The sequence below is a fragment of the Lytechinus pictus genome, chromosome 6, assembly GCF_037042905.1.
Source record: "Lytechinus pictus isolate F3 Inbred chromosome 6, Lp3.0, whole genome shotgun sequence".
NCBI classification, from domain to species: Eukaryota; Metazoa; Echinodermata; class Echinoidea; order Temnopleuroida; family Toxopneustidae; genus Lytechinus; species Lytechinus pictus.
This window is the reverse complement of record NC_087250.1, coordinates 5,965,303-5,988,710: the sequence shown is the minus strand read 5'-3', so window position 1 is coordinate 5,988,710 and position 23,408 is coordinate 5,965,303. Positions and strand designations below refer to the sequence as shown.

At 38.1% G+C, this 23,408-nt stretch overlaps 1 protein-coding gene across 1 annotated transcript in view; it reads left to right on the top strand.

Annotated features, from left to right (window-relative positions):
* The window catches only part of LOC129263888 (DNA-directed RNA polymerase III subunit RPC2-like), a 47,353-nt gene extending 24,249 nt beyond the window's left edge, over window positions 1-23,104 (top strand). Inside the window, exons 11-28 of the mRNA XM_064100768.1 lie at window positions 234-323; window positions 1,234-1,396; window positions 2,477-2,630; window positions 3,696-3,869; window positions 5,059-5,186; window positions 5,683-5,768; window positions 6,859-6,982; window positions 7,492-7,650; window positions 8,477-8,600; window positions 10,068-10,211; window positions 11,711-11,777; window positions 13,331-13,436; window positions 15,068-15,164; window positions 15,964-16,101; window positions 19,281-19,430; window positions 19,845-20,381; window positions 20,614-21,598; window positions 22,178-23,104. Coding sequence (XP_063956838.1) covers window positions 234-323; window positions 1,234-1,396; window positions 2,477-2,630; window positions 3,696-3,869; window positions 5,059-5,186; window positions 5,683-5,768; window positions 6,859-6,982; window positions 7,492-7,650; window positions 8,477-8,600; window positions 10,068-10,211; window positions 11,711-11,777; window positions 13,331-13,436; window positions 15,068-15,164; window positions 15,964-16,101; window positions 19,281-19,430; window positions 19,845-19,974 — 2,034 coding nt within the window. The 3' untranslated portion in view covers window positions 19,975-20,381; window positions 20,614-21,598; window positions 22,178-23,104. The remainder of the gene's footprint in view (window positions 1-233; window positions 324-1,233; window positions 1,397-2,476; window positions 2,631-3,695; window positions 3,870-5,058; window positions 5,187-5,682; window positions 5,769-6,858; window positions 6,983-7,491; window positions 7,651-8,476; window positions 8,601-10,067; window positions 10,212-11,710; window positions 11,778-13,330; window positions 13,437-15,067; window positions 15,165-15,963; window positions 16,102-19,280; window positions 19,431-19,844; window positions 20,382-20,613; window positions 21,599-22,177) is intronic.
* The last annotated feature ends 304 nt before the right edge of the window (window positions 23,105-23,408 follow it).

Genomic DNA, 23,408 nt, shown 5'->3' with positions numbered 1-23,408 from the left:
AGATGGTAATAATGATTATGATGATGGTGATGATGTGATGATGGTGATGATGATGACAGTAATTTTGACGATTGTGATGATGAATATGATGTTGCTTAGGATGACGATGATTAATGATCGTAGTGATGATGACATCAGATCTTACACACAGGGTAGAAGATACAACATTATATTGCAATCAAATCTTGTTCAAGTTGTATTAATATAACAACTCCTTATTTTGTATTCTACAGTTTGAGAAGACGAGGAAAGTGAGTGGTCCTCGTTCCCTTCAACCGTCCCAGTGGGGTATGCTGTGCCCATCTGATACCCCTGAAGGAGAGGTAAGAGAAATGATCACCAGTCTCATTGTATCATTTCACACCAGCCTTGATTATTACAAAATAGCCTTAAAACGGACATACTGAAGCTTCTTAAACATGCACTCATCAGAGTAATATCCTATGAATGACTAGAATGCTATAACGAAACAGTATTATATTATAGAACCCAAAGAGACAATGGACGCTAAACGACTAGCTGTGATTGGCTCTCAAGGTAAACAGTTTAGGCTTAATACCAGCCGTAAATTGAAGCAAAGTAACCAAAATAACCTACGGGTTCTTACGAACTCAGCATAGGGTCAGTTAGCTGAATATATGCTGCCTTGAATATTTGTTCCAAAACGCATTTGATGTATGACGGTCCAAAATTCTGGAGCTCCCCAAGTAATGACCTCATCAATAGCCCGTCCCTCAGTTCTGACAAAAAATATATATATATATACTCAAATCATATAGGTCATCATCTCATCAAATTGAGAGATTTTATTGGACCTCATTTAATTTACCATTACATGCCTCTTTAACTTACTTTCATTTTTGTCCTGCTCTTATCTTATCTTTCAATGTTTTCCTCTCCCCTTTTGTTGTCATATCCTCATTTCATTATTGTTGTCCTTTTCCTTTTGTATTATTTTAGCCATCCCCCTCAAAATTTGTTCGCAATAAATCTGAAATGCAAAAAGATTGCAACGGGACATTTTATTTCATTTTCCCTTCAAGTCTCGCACAACTTGTTAAGACCAAATTCGTATGCGGTTCCTAAGTTGCGCAACATTTCATAAGTGCATGTCAGACTGCAAATTGCTCAAATACATGATTTCATGAAGAAATCCAATGCAAATTCATGTTGCCAAAATTCATAAATGTATCATTATCTTTTTACTTTTACTGATTGTTTTTTTCTTGTAAGGGATGTGGATTGATCAAGAACCTCGCTCTTATGACTCACATCACAACGGACATGGAGGAGGCCCCCATTGTCAGACTAGCGTTCAACTTAGGGGTGGAGCCTGTCCAGCTGATGTCAGGGGAGGAGCTTAGCATGAAAGATGTCTATGTTGTATTTCTCAATGGTAAGCCAGGATTCCAGTGCCCTGTCATACATAGGATTGCGATTGATTCAATTCAAACTCATATTGTCATCGACTTCAATTTCTAGAGTTGCAATTGATTAAGTTAAAAAAGAGTTTGGATAGAGTCAAATCAAGTCAATTCAATTCTTTATTCCATTTCCATTCAAAACATAATACAAAGTAATATAAAGTAATGCAAATCAAGTACAATTTTACAGACGAGCATTCTTACTTTGTAAAACAAAGTCACATTGATAGTGATAAACAATTTGTTTCTCTCGATTACTCAAGGTTAGATCAGTCGTAATTTTTGTCAGAGTTTTAGTTTGTCACAACTCTTTGTCAGACTGGGCCCAGACCAATCATATATATCTTTAGGATATCACATGGGACAATGAGACTGAAGAAACTTAAGCATAAATTAAGGCATTGATTTTTACCAATTGTTTGGAAAGAAAGAAGTTTATTTTATTTTAAAGGGTATGCAAAACCAACAGCCTTAATAGCCCCACCACAAGTCTCAACTACTCCCATCTTGCCAGGTGCCTTTCCCATAATGCAACGTTCTTTGCAATGTAGTCTTGTCATGAAGGCCCATGATAATGCACCAATTCACTGCTCAATGCACTCGTATCATAATAATTATGTTGCCAAGTAGCAAAATGGGTGCTTTTTCTCTCAAAAACATTTTAGTTTCTCTAGACAAATTAATTTTAGGATAAATTATTCTTTCCGATAAACAGCTTTTATTTACTGTAGTGCACCCTTTGTTACAGCCGTTGAAATTCAGGGCCCCATCTGACAAAGAGTTACTGTACAATTGATGCCATCGACCTCAAATATATGGAAATCCATCAATGTCATAATTTTTGCTACAGAAAATTTGCACAACGTGCTTTGTAAACAAAGAAAAGCACACTGAATTTTCAAGGAAAATGTGCATGTATGAATTTAGATCATAAGTAGAAAATACAAACATGCATTTTAGATTTTGATTTTGCCTGCTTTCCATAGTTGTGGTTGGTCGGATCAATTACAACTCTTTGTAAGATGGGACCCTGATTGGTTTGATCTGTACAGGTAACATCCTGGGTGTGATCCGGGAGCATGAACGGTTGTTGCGGACGTTCCGTCTGGTGAGGAGGGCTGGGTATATCAGTGAGTTCGTTTCTATCTGTCCTAACCACGCCCAGAGGTGTGTCTACATAGCATCGGATGGAGGCAGGGTGTGCAGGTAAGATGATGGTGATAGTGATGATGATGATGGTGTTGATGACGATGGTGATGATGATGGTGATAGTGATGATGATGATGATGGTGTTGATGTTGATGATGATGATGATGATAGTGGTGGTGGTGGTATTGGTGATGGTGATGATGATGATGTTGGTGATGATGATGGTGATGGTGATGATGATGGTGATGATGGTGATGATGGTGATGATGGTGATGATGATGATGGTGGTGATGGTGGTGATGATGATGAAGATGATGATGATGGTGATGATGGTGATGATGATGGTGATGATGGTGATGATGATGTTGGTGGTGATGATGATGATGGTGATGATGATGATGTTAATGATGGAGATGATGATAATGATAGTGTTGATGATGATAATGATGTTGATGGAGATGATGATTATGACGATAATGGTAATGAAGATGGTGTTGATGATGATGATGATGATGATGTTGATTTTGTTCATTATATTGTCATATTGATGATTATGATGGTGATGATGGTTATGGGGATGATGATGGTGATGCTGCTGCTGATGTTGATGATGATGGTGGTGATAATGATGATGATAACAATGGCGATGATGATGATGATGGTTGTGGTGATGGTGATGATGATGGTACTGATTTTCTTGATGTAATAATGATTGTGAGGAGGATGATGATGATGATGATGATGGTACTGATTTTCTTGATGTAATAATGATTGTGAGGAGGATGATGATGATGATGATGGTACTGATTTTCTTGATGTAATAATGATTGTGAGGAGGATGATGATGATGATGATGGTACTGATTTTCTTGATGTAATAATGATTGTGAGGAGGATGATGATGATGATGATGGTACTGATTTTCTTGATGTAATAATGATTGTGAGGAGGATGATGATGATGATGATGGTACCGATTTTCTTGATGTAATGATGATGATGATGATGATGGTAAGGACGATGGCGATGACGATGATTTTGACGGAGAAGATGATACCGATGGTGATGATAATGTACCGACATATTCTCCTTTGCTTTATTATACGTACCTTCTCAATATCTAGGCCGTACATTATTGTTGAGAAGTGCATCCCGAGGGTGACGGACAAGCACATGGTAGAGCTCTCGCAAGGCTTCCGAAGCTTTGAAGATTTCCTCAGAGAGGGGCTCGTAGAGTATCTTGACGTCAACGAGGAGAACGACAGTCTGGTGGCGCTCTACGAGTCACACATAACAAAGTAAGTGATGTATACAATACTGATAATGCTAAGAATGATAATAATGGTGATAATGATGATGATGATGATAGTGATAATAATAATAAGTATGTAATAAGTGGTTTTTTTTTAAATAATGATGATAATGATAATAATAATAAGAAGAAGAGAGACAACAAACTTTGAGATAGAATCATTTACCAATCTACTCTCAAATAATGTTATTATTTACCAGTCTTCACCTCAGTCCATCTCCACCGGTGACCATATTCTTACGCCTCTCATCTCTACAGGGTGACAACTCACCATTAACCACAGTCTACTAATGTGATTATTTACCAGTCTCTTTCCTTATTCCATCTAGACTGGTACCATATCTTTCTTGTTTTTACCCCTACATAGAGACAATTCATCTTTAGATTGAACTTTTTCCGAGTCTACTATTAAATAATGTGATTACTCACCAGTATTTTACCTCAGTCCATCTTGACTGATGACCATATCTTCTGTCTTTCTTCTTGGAGTGACAATTTACCATTCACCACAGATAAATTTATTATTCGCCAGTCTTTTACCTCAATCCATTTAGACTGGTAACCATATCTTTCATGTTTTTCACCCCTACCGAGAGACAATTCATCTTTAGATTGAACTGTTTACCAGTATAATCTCAAATGAAGTAATTATTTACCAGTCTTTTGCCTTAGTCCTTCTCTTAGGATGACCATATTCTTTCATCTCTACATAACTCACCATTAACCACAGTCTGATAATGTGATTATATACCAGTCTTTTTCCTCAGTCCATCTCAACTGGAGACCATATCTTTCATGTCTTTCACCCCTACAGAGAGACAATTCATCTTAAGATTGAACTATTTACCAGTCTACTATTAAATAATGTTATTATTCACCAGTATTTGACCTCAGTCCATCTTGACTGGTGACCATATCTTCTGTCTTTCTTCTCCTTGGAGTGACAACTTACCATTCATCACAGATTAATAATGCGATTATTCACCAGTCTTTCTCCTCAATCCATGTATACTTGTACCATATCTTTCATGTTTTTCACCCCTACAGAGAGACAATTCATCTTAAGATTGAACTGTTTCCCAGTCTACTATGAAATAACGTCATTATTCACCAGTATTTTACCTCAGTCCATCTTGACTGGTGACCATATCTCTGATATCTTTCACCCCCTATAGAGAGACAACTCACCTTGAGATAGAACCATTCACCATTCTCGGTGTGTGTGCTGGACTGATCCCCTACCCCCATCACAACCAGTCACCCAGGAACACCTACCAATGTGCAATGGGCAAGCAAGCTATGGGTATGATCAAACTTTGAGAATCGATTAAGAAAATGTTGGGGGAGGGTGTGGGTTGACCCCCCCCCCCCCCCCTGCGGTTGTAGGGTTAAATTTGGGATCCTGTTTTCATTGTTGCAATATACAATCACAAAATTTGTAAGATTATTGTTTGACAGGGCCTGCATTGATTTGAATGGCAAGCTATTGGTGTGATTGAAATTTTAGAACCAAGAAATTGTTGAGGGATGGGGTTGAATCACCCCCCCCCCTTCCTAATTTTAGGGTTGAACTCTGGATATAATCAAAGTCCATTATTGTTTGAAAGGGTCTGCATTGTAAAGAATGTAAAGCAAGCTATGGGTATGATCGAACTTTGAGAATCGATTAAGAAAATGTTGGGGGTTGGTTAACTGTTCTAATTTCAATTGGTCTAATGCCAATTAGTCCAATTATCATCTTGTCTGAACGTTTTGATTGTAGGCCTTGGATTATTTCATCTTCCTTTTGCTTTTTGCAGGTACCATAGCTTATAACCAGCGGAATCGCATTGACACTCTGATGTACCTCCTTGCCTATCCAATGGCTCCACTCGTCAAATCTAAGGTACAGTTATTGAATCTAAGTAGGAGTGGGCTATAAATGGGTGATTTTTCGTTTAACTGTGGCAACAGTTTTTTGTGTTCCTTTTACCTTATTTCAACATGAAATGCCAGTTTATTGTATGACCATCGGCATGTTTAATTGACTGCCTCAATAACTAAGAAGTTACAAATAATTGAAATTAACACTTCAAACACACATATTGAGGTCAAAGAAGCATAAAAAGAATGACTATTTGGTTTAATCCCATCACATTTTCATTGGTCTTTCTTTTGCCATTTTGTGACTTTGGATTCCAGAACCAATCAATTTGGGGGACTACAACCTCTTTGTGATTTAACCAATCTCTTAATTATTGACATGTGCTTATTGAAGATTATTGAAGCTAGCCTGTGTCAAAATTTTGTTCATTTTGACTGAGTGGAATTTGTGTAGCGCGCTTGTAAAATTTGATGAGTTTCTTTTGGAACCCAGTGTATTTGCAATTAATTGCAGATTTCATCACAAGCATAGTGTTTCATAGCGGAGATCTTATGGAGAGCCATAATCCCCCCCTAGTCTGCAGGCACAGACCCTCATTGGAACTTTGATCAACAAGTGTGCCTCCACGCAAAGACTAGCACATACAAAACCTTCGCGAGAGAGCCTTCAGTACACAAGGCATGAGCAGGCTGCACATTCAGACCCTTAACTCGAGCGAAGGGTTTGCCCAGCAGACTAATCCCCCCCCCCCCCCCCCCCCGGCGGTGAAAAGAACACAGAAGTATCTGGGACATAAGAGTCAAGGTCTTGGACATTTTTGAGACCATATCGATTTTATTTTATGCTCTTACTGGAATCGGTCGGTAGGATTATCAAGAAGAGAAAAAAGGGTTGTTGAGAAATATGCCAAAGTTCAAGTTCAATGTATGTATTTTTAATTTCAAGTCCAGTTGATTAATTTTTGCTCTGTGTGTCACTGTCCCTCTCTACTCTCCATGCTCTTAACCTTTTTCAACTTTCCCCTCCCTTTAATTCCCCCCTTTTCTTTTGTCCTCCTCTTGCATTCGCCCTCTCCATTCCTCCCATCCTCTCACCGTTCTTTGTCATGCAGACGATAGATTTGATAGGGTTTGACAAGATTCCTGCGGGTCAGAATGCCGTGGTGGCCGTCATGAGTTACAGCGGGTACGACATTGAGGATGCCCTCATCCTCAACAAGGCTTCGGTTGACAGAGGTATGACCTATTCCACAGGGTGACGATGAATAGGAGGTTGATGATGATGATGCTGGTGGTGGCGATATTGATGGTGGTGATGATTATGATGATGATGTTGATGATAGGGATAATGGTAATGATGATGGTGATTATATAAAATCAAGGTTAAATGCTGACATATAATGATAGCTCTAGATCCGGTACATTGAAATAATTGTATCATTGTGAAATCATGAAATCTTAGCTGAAAGCTGATGATTCTGATGATCACTAACACAAAACAGCATATGTGGGACAGGGTATTAATATTGTTTGGAAAAATACTGACATTTTGTTGAATCCTGTCCTTATTTTGCTCATTTCTCAACAATTACACATTTTTTCCCAGAGTCATTTGGCACACATTTTCTATTTAGACATACAAACTTTTTGGTGGTCATTTTATTTAATTCTTTTTGAGATCATTACCACAACTGGTATTTATCTTTAAGTTTGTATTTTCCTTCAAACAAATTGTTTTGTGGCAGGTTTCGGTAGGTGTTTGGTGTACCGCAATACAAAGTGTACATTGAAACGTTACGCCAACCAATCCTTTGATCGCTTGATGGGACCGAAGCTCGATCCGTTGTCACGGCAACCCATCTGGAGGCACCGCATCCTGGATGCAGATGGAGTATGTGCTCCTGGTATGTTTGTTTTATTCTCTGTTCCATAAAGTCTCACCCCCTTTTTGTCTTTCCACCACTCTTTCTTTGTCTCATTCTCTCTTCTTTTCCTCCCTCTTTCTTCATCTTCGTCTTTTTCTCTCTGTTTTTTTTTTTTTTTTTTTTTTTGGGGGGGGGGCTTTTTTCATACAGATATGTTATTATAATCTCATAGCGCCCTCCCTCAGAGGATATAGGAATACACATAAATAGAGGTGTCAGAGATGTGCCATGTGCAGATCACCAACACATCAAGGCAATGGCTTCAGCCTCTAAGATGGCAAGGCAACGATGCCATTACATAAGGTCTATTGTGGAAAATAAAAAATTGGAATTTATTGGCTTCATCGCCTTATGCAGCAGTTTTGGAGATACCATTTATCATCTTTTTCTTCTATTTCATCCATCTTATTCTTTCCTCATTTGCTCAATCCATCCTCACTATGTCTTAATGACCCCATCCTGTGTTATAAGCCAACTGAGATATGTAAAATCATATTTCACCAACTATTGCACCATTTATATTCTGTTAGCCCTTTAAAAGATTATTACTTTGTACAAGTTATGCACATTTCATGATACCAGTGGCTACAATTACAAATTTAAAGCATATCTCCCTTTGTAATAGGCTATAAAGTCTGTAGCTTGGCAGGGATGTTCCGTGTAAAGTCTACAAGAACAACCCCACTTAGCATATCGTTGCGGCATCGACCATTGCGTTGACTTTATTAATTTTCTGTTACTACATCTGCTTAAATCCCCTAAGATCTACATTTACTGTATGACCTTGTTATTTTGCTAAATGTAGGAGAGAGGGTCACAAACAAACAGGTGTTGCTGAATAAGTCTATGCCAGTAGTCAACATGAATCCTCTGCAAGCAAGCCCAACCAACCAACCCCAGCAGCACGACTACAGAGAAGTCCCAATAACGTAAGTCATATCACTTGAATGATATTAAAGTGCCCTGCCATCAGTGGCGGACCGTGACCCGGAGGAGACAATTGATTGGAGGGGCACTGTATTGTTTGTGAACAATGCTGCGCCCCTCCAATGCTTCGTCTCCTCTGGGTCACGGTCCGTCACTGCCTGCCATTGACAAATCATGGGGAAATTGAGTCAATACGAAATTTGCAAAATGTCAATTGACTTGCATAATATAATCCGTCTGTCATGAGAGCTTGTCGGACTAATGCGATAAAAGTTTAGACAGCACGAATTTGAAAGAACTAGTGATTGTTATTATTACTCTTAGCAGGTCTCTTGATTGCTAAACCAAAATAAATAACCTCTGTGAAGTTACATGTTTCAAAGTGAAAACACACAGTTTACTTCTGGTTGGTTAGTCTACTAACTATTGCTCTCCTATATTAGACCTCCAAGACATGCCGGCGTCTATTACATAACACCCCCAGGAATGCCGCCCATTGACAGACTTGAATCCCTTCTCTGTTCTGAGATTAGCCTTGATATCCCCATGATTTGTCAATGGAAGGTCGCTTTAATAATGTCTAGCAAGCCCAACCAAGCAACCTCAGCAGCATGGGTTCTATAGCAAGCCCAACCAAACATCTCCAGGAGCATGACAACATAGATGTCCAAATATGAAGAGTCACATCTCTTAAGTGATATTGATAATGTATAGAGTACCAAAACTATGACATCAGAAACTTATTTGCATTTCAGCATTTCTTTTTATATGAAACATCTTGTGGAATGTGATGATAAACATAACTTCTTAAAAGCATGGTTGCTTTCACCATAACATGTTAGATCTAAATCTGGTTTACTTACAATAAACCTGGCTCTGTCAAATCATGAATCCAAGCTGAAAAATAACCAAACTTAACATATAACCAACTCAGATAAGCACATGTGGGACAGTGTTATTATTTCTTGGAAAAGGACCCGATATCTGGTTGGAAGACCATGCATGTTTTGTGGAGCGTTTTAGCCCAGTGGATTAGTCTCCGGACTTTCAAATAGAGGGTCGTGGGTTCGAATCCCAGCCATGGCATAATTTCCTTCGGCAAGAAATTTATCCACATTGTGCTGCACTCAACCCAGGTGAGGTGAATGGGTACCTGGTAGGATTTATTCCTTGAACGCTTTAGCACGTATTAATATGGTGGCTTAGCTACAGCCGGGGTAAAAATGTGATACCAAGTATCAAAGCGCAGTTGAGAATATGCACATAGTAACTGCGCTATATAAATGGACATATTATGTTTTGTCAATTTTTCAGCAATGACACATTTTCTACCAGAATAATCATTTGGCACACATTAAAATTCATACATATTATGACCTCTTTGATGGTCACTTGATTGGATTCTGGAAAAATCCTTTTGAAATTGTAAATCACACTTGGCATTTATCTTTAATCTGTAAAATCTGCAGGTACAAAGGCGCTGCTGATTCCTACATTGAGAAGGTCCTGGTGACCTCAAATCCGGAAGAAGCATTCCTTTTCAAGGTTCTCCTGAGACAGACGAGGAGACCAGAGATTGGAGATAAATTCAGCAGTAGACATGGACAGAAAGGGTTAGATTAGTGGTGGTGAAGATGATGGTGACAACGATGATGATGATGTTGTTGATGGTGGTGGTGGTGGTGTTGGTGGAGGTGATGGTGATGATGATGATGTTGGAATTCGAGATGATGATTGGTGGTGATGATGATGATGGAATTGGAGATGATGATGATTAATGATTGGTGGTGATGATGATGATGATGATGGAATTGGGGATGATGATGATTAATGATTGGTGGTGATGATGATGATGATGATGGAATTGGAGATGATGATGATTAATGATTGGTGGTGATGATGATGATGATGATTAATGATTGGTGGTGATGATGATGATGATGATGATGATGATGGAATTGGAGATGATGATGATTAATGATTGGTGATGATGATGATGATGGAATTGGAGATGATGATGATTAATGATTGGTGATGATGATGATGATTAATGATTGGTGATGATGATGATGATGATTAATGATTGGTGATGATGATGATGATGATGATGATGATGATGATGATTAATGATTGGTGATGATGATGATTAATGATTGGTGATGATGATTATGATGATGATGATGATGATGATGATTAATGATTGGTGATGATGATGATGATGATGATAATGATGATGATGATGATGATGATAATGATGATGATGATGATGATGATGATGATTAATGATTGGTGATGATGATTAATGATTGGTGATGATGATGATGATGATTAATGATTGGTGATGATGATGATGATGATTAATGATTGATGATTAATGATTTGTATTATGTTTTTTGAATGGAAATGAAATAAAAGAATTGAATTGATGATGATGATTAATGATTGGTGATGATGATGATGATGATGATGATGATGATGATGATGATTAATGATTGGTGATGATGATGATGATGATGATGATTAATGATTGGTGATGATGATGATGATGATGATAATGATGATGATGATGATGATTAATGATTGGTGATGATGATGATGATGATGATGATGATGATGATGATGATGATGGTGATGATTATGACAGCATAATTATGTTATGATAATTGATGATCGATGATGATGATGATGATGAAAGTGGTGGTAGTAGTGGTGATGACAATGATATTTGATGATGATTATGGTGATATTGATGTTGATGATGATGGTGATGGTAGTGATGGTAATGGTTTAGTGGTGATGGAGAAGGTGATGATCATGGAATTAAAAATAGGAGTAAAGTAGTTTCAATAGTTCATGATATTCATGATGATAATGATGGAAATGTTGTTTTTAACAATACTTATGATTTTATTTCTAATGTGAATGTAAGGTTTGTCAGTTCATTCAAGATTACATAACTATATCTATCCAACTGAATTTACGGAACATGGTTATTATTGGAAGGTTTCGTCAAAAGATCTTCATGCTCTATGGATTATCTGCTGCTGGTTAGCCACACTGGCATATTAAGATGATTGTTACTTTTTTTTTTTTATCTTTAATCCCTTCCCAGAGTGTGTGGCCTTATTGTTCAACAGGAAGACATGCCGTTTGATGAGAGAGGGATCTGCCCGGATATTGTAAGTAGCATCAAAGTTCATTGACCTTGTTGATCTTTGACCTTGATCATGTGACCTGAAACGCATGCCACCGACGCTATACTCTTGTACCTTCTGTTGTTTTCTAATTTGCATTCAATTTTTGCATTATTTCCTTTTTTTTTGCTCTATTTTTTCCATATACCTTGGAAAGCCCACATGTACTCAATGCAAATCAGTTCCTTTCATTCAGGAGAGCTTTTTTTAATGAAGAGATGAGATTAAACTGTGGTGATTCCTTCTTTACCCCTCCCTTATTATCTTTGCCATAGAATATCAGATATTGAAGAGTGACAATTTGCCTCAACCACAAGACGTGCCATATTCCCTTGATATTTTTATTCTTAATTGTGCAAAATATATGATGCTCATTTTTGTCTCACCTGCATAGCAGAGTGAGACTATAGGCGCCGCTTTTCCGACGGCGACGGCGGCGTCAACACCAAATCTTAACCTGAGGTTAAGTTTTTGAAATGACAGCATAACTTAGAAAGTATATGGACCTAGTTCATGAAACTTGGCCATAAGGTTAATCAAGTATTACTGAACATCCTGCCTGAGTTTCATGTCACATGACCAAGGTCAAAGGTCATTTAGGGTCAATGAACTTAGACCATGTTGGGGGAATCAACATCAAAATCTTAACCTAAGGTTAAGTTTTTGAAATGTCATCATAACTTAGAAAATATATGGACCTAGTTCATGAAACTTATACATAAGGTTAATCAAGTATCACTGAACATCTTGCATGAGTTTCACATCACATGACCAAGGTCAAAGGTCATTTAGGGTCAATGAACTTTGGCCGAATTGGGGGTATCTGTTGAATTACCATCATAACTTTGAAAGTTTATGGATCTGATTCATGAAACTTTGACATAATAGTAATCAAGTATTACTGAACATCCTGTGCAAGTTTCAGGTCACATGATCAAGGTCAAAGGTCATTTAGGGTCAATGAACTTTGGCCAAATTGGGGTATTTGTTGAATTACAGCCATAAATTTGAAAGTGTGTTGGTCTAGTTCATAAAACTTGGACATAATAGTAATCAAGTATCACTGAACATCCTGTGCGAGTTTCAGGTCACATGATCAAGGTCAAAGGTCATGTAAGGTCAAAGAACTTTGGCCACGTTGGGGGTATTTGTTGAATTGCCATCATATCTCTATAAGTGTATTGGTCTAGTTCATAAAACGTGGAAATAAGAGTTAACCAAGTATCACTGAACATCTTGTGCGAGTTATAGTAGTTTTCAAAATCAGCACTGCTGCTATATTGAATCGCGTGATGCAGGTGAGACGGCCAGAGGCATTCCACTTGTTTTTACATGTGCATCCATTCCCTCGACATGGTGAATTTCAGCAAGATTGAAAGAAAAAGATGATTTATTTCTCTCGTAATCAATTCATGTATTTGACAAACATGTCAAGCTCAATTTCATCCTTGGCTGCATCTATATTATTGTATGAATATGGTTACTGTGAAGAACGAATTAGAAATACAAAATATTTTTGTTCCTTCTCTGTCCCTCAGATCATGAACCCCCATGGCTTCCCCTCCCGTATGACAGTGGGCAAGCTCATAGAGTTCCTTGCAGGCAAGGCTGGTGTACTAGAAGGAAAGTTCCATTATGGTACAGGTGAGTAAACTATTTACTTATGGGGAAAATTCTAAATTTGAAGGAAATTTCATTTCACAGGTTGGGTATTTACTTGATTGTTTAATGCAAATCATCAGTCAGTCCGCAAGCCCCTATGTTAATGAGCAAATGAGCAAGATTTATCCAAGTCCTCTCGTGGCAGAATTCATGTCCCTGCAAAATCTCGTGAATTGTGAGACTTTCTTTCTCAAAGAATTTAACCAGTTTCTCCTTGAGTAATATTGATTATTTTTGTACCATGGGCAAGAGTAAATGTTACCCTTTTATATTGGTCATTTCTTTTGAATGAAATATTTTGATAAATAAGTGAATTTTTTACCTGAAAAGATGCATCAAACTGAATTTTCTTCCTCTCTTTTCACTTGCAAATTGTGCAACATTTTGTGTTTTAGGCACCAACATTATTTATATCATCAGAAAGCTCAAACTCTATACTTTCTTACAATGTCACTCTCGATATGTGGCATCTTTTAGATGGGTCAGCAGCCAGTTATTTCCATCAAGATGCAAGACGAGATTTCTGAAATTTCTGAGTAACATAAAATCCAGAGTTCTGATTGGCTGAATACTGTTTTCAAAACAAACAGGCGCGGGTAATTTGAAGAGATTACCACATGGTGAGTGTGACCTTGCAGAGGCCCAGTGTGGGGAACATTGGAATTTGCGTGGGTGTGTGGTATATGACCAATCAGAGCGCAGTATTCTTGTTTTTGAGCTGCAAAATGTACTTGGCCTATGAAAAGCTGGCTGCTGACCCCATCTAAAATACATCTTCTTATAAAAATTATATCATATTAAAGCTTAGATCTTCAGCTTTATCATGATTTAAAAATCATTTGTGCCTAAACAGAAATTAAGTGTGAAAACAACAACTTTTGTTGCATGAAAAAAAACATTTTGTTTCATGTTTTAGATCAAAAGTTTTACCTATATTACAACATTCTTTTAAAAATCCAAACACATGACCTAAAAGAATGATTCTTCTTCTTTACAAAGATACCAAAAACATGAAATTTGGTCAATATCTAGAGCAGCAATGGCCGAATAAAAAGAGGTGTTTTGGTTCGCACCAAGCTCATTAACTATGCAAAAACCCTCTTGTCATGAATATCACTTGGATAAAAGAAGCTACTTTTTCAGGGCTTGCGGACTGACTGTCATGTGTTAGAAACCTCCTCTAAGTCAAACAGATGTCTGTGTCACAAAAGATTACACTTAGGCATGTTTTTTTCTTTAATGGAAGGGAGGGAGGGAGATGTCACTCAAGCATGAGTGCACTGTCAATTAGTGTTTTTATATCATTGATTTTATTACTGACTTCATGATGAACATAACAACAAACAAGAGAACAGTCACTAAAACTAATTATAATTAAAATACATATCAATGACATAATAATTGTAGTAATAATAGTAATGATATGCAGTGGTAGAGGATCTTAAAGATAAACTGTCATTTATACAGTTATATACATTTATTAACACTTTATTTCAGAAAATGTGCATGTTGTTTCCAAAGAATGTTTAAAAAGTTAAGTATTGCTATGAATTGACTTTGTGTATGAATAGGCCCACTGTCATTACAGCGCTTGTTTTTCTTCTCTGATTTAGCGTTCGGAGGAGACAAAGTCGTAGACATTTGTGAAGACCTTAGGAAACATGGCTTTAACTATCTTGGAAAGGACTTCCTTACATCCGGTATTACAGGGTGAGTAGTGTAGAAAGGCAAAAAGAGGGAGCGAGTTATCTCAGTCGGTGAAGCCTCTGCCTGTTGAATCAAAGGCCGTCGATTTGAGTCCACCCCGGGCGGATGACTGAAGCCTATTTTGTGTGGAAACCTCTCTCCCCTGTATCATGCAGGCTTTGTTACAGAGGAAAATGCTCCGTCCCTTGGATAGGATGTTAAATAGAGGCCCTGTGTACATTGAGAACTCACTGCACCCCCCCCCCCCCTCCCCCTATCAAGTTATATCAGGAGTAGAAACCTGCGGGTCACGGTGATTAAGTTCGCTTTTTTCCTCCCAGACACAGGTGACACCAAACAAAATTTATAGTACATGTGATTGCTGATTGGTCTATTGCCACTTTGGCTATGACTGTTTGGTCTTATCCCTGATGGTATAAAGATAAATGCCAGATTAACAATCTCAAATGATTTCATTCAACAATTATTTAAATGACCAAGCAAATGTCTGTTTGTATGAATAAAACACATTTACCAAAGGATTCTGGAAGAAATTGTCAAAAATTATCAAACTAACCTTTGCATTTTGAATATCAAAATTGGTTCCCTTTTTATCTGGGTTAATTGTCCTTCACCCCCCTCCACCTGGAAGAAATAGTATGATATTAGCTAAGATTTGGATTTTTACTATTACAAATTGGTTACCTTTTTAGCTAGGTTGCCTTGCCCTCCCTGCCCAACATCTTGTCTGCTCGACTAGAATTCTTCCACATAACTATATAAAGCATAGCTATACATCTTATCTTATAACCTATCCATACAGGGAGCCCCTGACAGCTTACATCTACTTTGGCCCTGTCTACTATCAGAAGCTGAAGCATATGGTCCTGGACAAGATGCATGCCAGGGCTAAAGGACCAAGGGCCGTCTTGACTCGCCAGCCTACAGAAGGAAGAGCGAGGTAAGATTGAATGAAATAAAGTGAAACCTCTCTATAGTGACCACCCAAGGGACAGGGGACTGCTATTGACATGGTCTTGGACACACAATCTGCCTCCTTGGGAATTGTGGTCATTATAGACAGGTTCTTACACACAAAATGCCTCCTAGTCAATTGATTTTCGTGGGCACTGTAGGCAGGAGGCTGCTATAGATGGGTTCTAATACACACAATCTGCCTCGGGAATCAATTTTGGTAGTCACTATAAGCAGGTGGCCCTGGCAGATGACTGCTATAGACAGGGTCTTGCACACAAAAATGCCTCCTTGTCAATTGATTTTAGTGTCAGTGCTGTAAACGGGTGGCTGCTTTAGACAAGTTCATACATGTACACAAACAATCCGCATCCATGGGAATCGGGTTTAGTGGTCACTATTGACAGGTGGCTGCTATAAACAAGGTACGCAGAAATTTGATCGAAATTTTTTACCATGCTCCTTGAATTAAAGTGGATAGTACTGAACTGTACCAAATTAGGGTCAATAGATTCTTTGAAGTCATCGTAGGAATAGTATTTGCAATCATTTACATATTGTTGATCAAATTCAAAATCGAGAATAGGAGCAGAATCATTTAGTCTTATATCTTCACTCATATTATTTAAATCATCATATGTTATAAGTTGGTTGTTAGTTTGTTTTACACAGTTAAAAAAATCATCAGTATTGATAGAGTAGAATGGGAAAACAGAACACAAATTAACAGGCATGTAAGTTTTCAACGACAACAAAATAAGTATTAGAATAAACGAAAACTGAAAATAAACCAGAAAATCAAAATCTCATTAAAATGGTCTTTGCAAATAGACCAATACTAAAACTGAATAAAAAGTAGTTTGAAAATTGGGGGGGGGGGAACGATACCAAAAATATAATAAAGAATGCATGAAATGCATCAGTGAAAACAAGGCAAAAGCAATTTTGTGTCTCGCCCACTTATGAAAATTACCAGACATATCGTGATTTGCCAGGGCACGCAAGAGAATTATATCAAAACTTCATTGTGAAATGACTGGGATGGAATAACACTTGTCAAAAGAGCCTTGCCCGTAAACTTTAATGTTGACCTGAAAATGACCTTTGACCTAACCATGTGACCTCCGACTGCAGCATAACATGCAGGTCCCCCAAGTCCATCTACCATCCAAGTTTGGTTAAAATACGACTTACGGTTGCGGAGTTAGGTGCCATAAGAGAGTCTTGGATGTAAACTTTAACGTTGACCTGCAAATGACCTTTGACCTTACCAAGTGACCTCCGACTGCAGCATAACATGCAGGTCCCCCAAGTCCATCTACCATCCAAGTTTGGTTGAAAAGTGACTTACGGTTGCGGAGTTAGGTGTCCTAAGAGAGTCTTGCATGTAAACTTTAACGTTGACCTGAAAATGACCTTTGACCTTACCATGTGACCTCTGACTGCAGCATAACACTCAGGTCCCCCAAGTCCATCTACCATCCAAGTTTGGTTGAAAAACGACTTACGGTTGCGGAGTTAGGTGTCATAAGAGTCTTGCATGTAAACTTTAACGTTGACCTGAAAATTACCTTTGACCTTACCATGTGACCTCTGACTGCAGCATAACATGCAGGTCCCCCAAGTCCATCTACCATCCAAGTTTGGTTGAAAAGCGACTTACGGTTGCGGAGTAAGGTGTCATAAGAGAGTCTTGCATGTAAACTTTAACGTTGACCTGAAAATGACCTTTGACCTTACCATGTGACCTCTGACTGCAGCATAACATGCAGGTCCCCCAAGTCCATCTACCATCCAAGTTTGGTTGAAAATCGAGTTACGGTTGTGGAGTTATATGTCATTAGGTTTGTGACGGACGGACGACAGACGACGGACAGACGACGTACGGACGACATTTGGATTCCTAAGTCTCGCCTTCACCTCCGGTGGGCGAGACAAAAATGAATATACAGTTATGTGTTCATGACTTTTTTTTCATTGTTCTCATTCATTTCATTGTCTCTGTCCAGTGATGTTATGTCGGTGTTATGTTCTTGTCATAATCATTCTTTCATCATAATTTCTTCAATTCTTCTTTGCTATGAATCACACGTTTGATGGTATTTCCTCTGGTTGCCGGTAGTAAGACGATTACGTGTCCATCTGAAGTCCATGCTTCTTTCACCTTCTGATGCTGTTTAGCTGCATAGAGTAGATCCTGGTTGGTCTTCGTCAATGCTTCGTCGATCCCGATACCACTTTCCTTCAGCTTCCTGCGCATCTTCAGGATTTCAGCACTTTTGCGATAAGTGGTGAGCTTCACTATTATCGCTCTTGGTCTCGATTTCCTATTTGGTGCTCACGCTGTGCCGGATGTGGATTCGGTTGCTTCGTCACGGTTGGGAGCAACGATCCGGTGTGACCGGTCAATGTCATTCGGGGTCAGGGATACCCCGAGACGCTCAGTCACAAGCTTGCATATGACGTCATCTGTGTTTTCACTCGTATGGACATTCCCTTCACGGTTCATCTCCTCAACACCGTAGAACTTTATACAATTTCGACGAGAGTATTGCTCAGCATCGTTTAAGGTCATTTTTAAGTTGTCTATAGATGATTGTTGATTACGTAATTGATCATTTAATCTGGTAATTTCATCTTCCTTTGATTGCAAGATTGCCTCAAGCCCCAGTAGTTTGACGTCATTGTGGTCAAGTCTCTCCATGATGTTTTCGTGAACTTTTTCAATCTTTGACAATCGTTTATTAAGTTTACCCAATTTTTTGCCTATGGCCTTATCGACCGCCTTCTCAATGCCTTCGTAGTAATCGGCACTTTGGAGATATTCTTGAATAGTTTTCATGGCAGCTTCTTCAGCCTTGGATTTGGCAGGCATAATGCTGAGCTCAGTTATAACCCATACGGGAGATGTAATAACTTGGCAACAAAATATCAATTAAAAGATCCAAGAGTAGAAAATGAAACTTTTATGCAACCAGAGTTTACTATGGCTGATGTTACCATTCCGACTTCTTCATATTGTACATTTTCCACCAATACATTTCCACAGATACTATGGTGGGTGGCTAGATCCATGCCTGTTCATTAACATATTATTTTCATTATTGTTTGCTGAAAGTAACTGTCTATCATCTCTGTGCATTTATTCATTGTGTCACATGACAGAGATGGAGGCTTGCGATTGGGCGAGATGGAGCGTGACTGTTTGATTGGTTACGGGGCGAGTATGCTGCTTCTTGAGCGTCTGATGATCTCTAGTGACCAGTTCCAGGTGGACGTCTGCGGGGAATGTGGTCTGATTGGTCATTCTGGATGGTGAGTAGAATAAATGAAGATGATGACGGTGGTGGTGGTGGTTGGGGTGGTGGTGATGATGGATATGATGATGATGACGATGATGACGATTATGATGATGATGATGATGATGGTGATGATGATTATAATCATGAGGATGGTGATGATGATGATGATGATGATGATGATGATGGTGATGGTGATGATGATGGTGATGATGATGGTGATGGTGATGATGATGGTGATGATGGTGATCATTGTGATGATAATGATGATTAATGGTGGTGGTGTTGATGATGATAATGCTGTTTATTATGTTGATGTTGATTACGATAATGATGATGTTGATTTTGATGATAATTAGATTAATGCATAAATGAAATTGAAAAATGTCTATATTTTATTTCTGAATTCTCCATGATCTTCTACATGTAGGTGTCCATACTGCCGTTGCTCCCAAAACATATCGTCTTTGAGGATACCCTACGCCTGCAAGCTCCTCTTCCAGGAACTCCAATCAATGAACATTGTTCCAAGGTTAAAGCTCAAGAAATACACCGAATGATAGCGATTCTGAGAATTAGTGTGTCCACTGATGATCACAAAGAATCAGTCAGCATAGAGGATCGAGTAAAAGAGAAGATGCAGCGAGGTGCTTGAACTTTTCCTTGCGGAGCTCCATCGGTGCCTTGTCCAAGGTCAAAGATCACCGGATGAGAGCATACATGTGCACACCTGGGCCCCGTATGTCAAAGAGATACGATTGATCCGACCAATCTCAACTGTATGGAAATCCATCCATACCATAATTTTTTCCTACATGAAATCTGCACAATCTCTTTAGTGAACAAAGGGAATCACCCCTGAATCTTCAAGAGAACAATTAATCTATGAATATACATCATATTTGACAAATATTTCAAACAAGCAATGTATTTTTATATATGTTGACATTGTCGGTCATCAATATTTGTGGTCGTTCGGGTCAATCATAATTCTTTGTTAGATGGGGCCCTGAGGAATTTCTTGCTAGTACACCAAGTTTGCTTTCCCGCAGAGATTTCTCTGTTACACATATTACCAATTCTTTTCACAAAGTATGGGTCAGCATACCTATATATAAACCCACTCCCCAAAAAGCCAATCTTCAAGAGAACAATTTATCTATGAATATACATCGTATTTGAAAAATGGTCATTCATAGTTTTGGTTGATCGGATCAATCGCATCTCTTTGTAAGACGGGGCCCTGATATCAAGATGCTTGTATGTGGAACTTGATATCTGAAGGGTGCCAAGGAATTCAGGGTCAATACAAGAAGATCTAGGAACACATGAAGGACGACAGAAGGCTTGGACGGTTCTTGCAGAATTCCGTCTATGAACCTTGATCCAAGGTTGAAGAAATACAGTGAATGTTGTCCAGTGGTTATATACCTACCCGTGTAGCTGATAAGAAGGAATGCACTGAAAGATACATGTATCAAAAGAGATACAGTATGCGTAAGAGATACCACTGATAAGACACAATCTTAAAACTTTTTAAAAGTTTCCTTTGTGGACAAAAACATTGACTCTATATTAATTTTCCTATATTATATATTTTTTTTTCTGTGGCAGGTCTGACTTTAACCTATCTTCTATATGAAATGAAAGGAAGCTCCTGTCTTTGAGGTGATAGAGTACAAATGTCCGGCATCATCAGTTTTGTTTTTGCACATTTCACTATTTCAGGATCATGTTCATATTAAGCATGAGGAAAAATATCCACACACCACAATAAAGATGAACAAAAAATTTGTTAAAGAATAAAATAATAGTTGTGAGTTGTCAAATTCTGTCGATATTTATAGCCTTTGACTAGGCCTCATGACTTGGCTATATTCTGTGCCTGGTAGTGGCTGAAACGAGACTAGTGGTTGAAGAAGAGATACATGTATATGGCAAAACCGGGAAGGTGACTGTGCGATTGAGCAACTTCAGTTGAGGGAGGCCTTTGGGGACCTTACTTTTACTGCATATTACGGATTATACATGGCATGCCGATGCGCCAATCTGCACTTTTGATGTCTGATGACGTCTTGCTTGGGACTGGTACGTTGGCTTCTCTGGAACAATTGATGCGAAAGTTGATACGAAAGACTTGCACTAATCAATGAAAGGTGGTCTTTTTGAATGCCCCATTTAAAGGCAACCAAAACCCAAGAAGATAAGCAATCTTATTGGAAAGAGTAAAATAAGAAGAACAATTTAAAAAAGTTTCATCAAAATTGGTTATGAAATAAGCAAGTTATGAACGATTAAAAAGTCTTGTTGTACTTACTATGTGGATCCTCAAATTGGCAAACGTGCTTCAAAATGGCTGATTTTGTGGACAACTCTCCATTTGTTTTGTACACATATTTTCAGATTTTCCCCTTTATTTTACATATTTCACATTATCTTCTCCTGACCTTGACATATATAGTGTGGATTATATTTTCCCATGACATATGTTGTGCTCAGGAGGCAAGATGCAATTTGAAAGATAGTGAGGAAAATCTGTGTATAAAACAAATGGAGAGTTAACCACAAAATCAGCCATTTTGATGCACTTTTGCTAATTTGAGGATGCCCATAGAAAGTAAAACAGGAGTTTTCAAACTCCCATAACTTGCTTATTTCATAACCGATGTTGATGAAACTTTTTTAAAATTGTTCCTCTCATTTTACTCTTTCCAATAAGATTACTTCTCTTCTTGGGTTTTGGTTTCCTTTAACAAACAACAGCCAACAGTCGAGCTGATGATTTGCTTGCTGTTTATGTAACCTTCAGAAAAATAAAATGGGTCAATTTAGCATTATTTTGTTGATTCTGAAGCCTTACAGCTATCAGTGGGGTCACATTTCATTAAGACTTGGTCTTGGTATAAAATCAAATGCACCATTTCTAAAACAAGTTTACTATCAGCCAATCACACTGAAGGATTTCAGTAGCTTTTAACTGTTATTGCAACTTTATTTTATTATGAGTTTTATGAAACAGGCTCCAGGGTACCGTTTCATAAAGACTTGTTATACATGTAATAAGAAATGCACAAAATCTGTAACAAGTCTTCTATCAACCAATCAGACTGAAGGACTTCAGTGGCTCTAAACTTTAATTACATTGTTATTACATGTATAACACATTTTATGAAACTGACCCCTACTCCTAGATCCTGTTTTATAAAAACTTGTCATATTACAAATGCACAATTTCCAATAAGCTTAGCAAATTTTATCTCAGCCAATCAGATTGCAGGATTTCAGAAGCTTTTAACTGAAATGGAAAATTTGTTAGTATGACAAGGTTTATGAAATGGGCCCTAGTTCTAAGATGCATTGTAAGCGAACTTACAACTGGGGCACATCTTATAAACCTTGTAATAACAAATTTTCAATAATAGATAAAAAGCTACTGAAATCCCTCAATCTGATTGGCTGAGATGAAATTTGTTAACTTTATTGGAAATTATGCTTTTCGTTGAAATGTGAAATTTTAGAACGATTGTATATCGTTTGAATTCACCTCTTTTGTCCCTTCTTTTACATGCACTGGCAAGGCAGGACAGTTATCAAGGAATACACCAAATCTGCATCATTTGTTTTATTACTTGTCAAGATTAAAGACAATTATATTGTTTTGATTTACAATAAAACATATATTTATATGAATTTTACTTTGAATTTTCTTTTTTTGTACAAGGCTCCTTGAATATAAGAATAAATACATGTAATCAACGTTCTCGCCAACACGCGTCACCTTTGTCGGCCGCCGACAACCGTGAAAGTTTTGTGAGCCTTGGCCGACAACCGTGAATGTCCCCGACAACCCTGACCGACAACCGTGAAACACGCTAGATATTGTCATTACTAAGTTTTGAAATGAACGAGATTCATCATGAAAGTTTTGTTTTTAAGACATACTTGTCAGAAATTTGAGCCTCGCCACCGAGTCTGCTTCGGTTTCGAGCAGAGA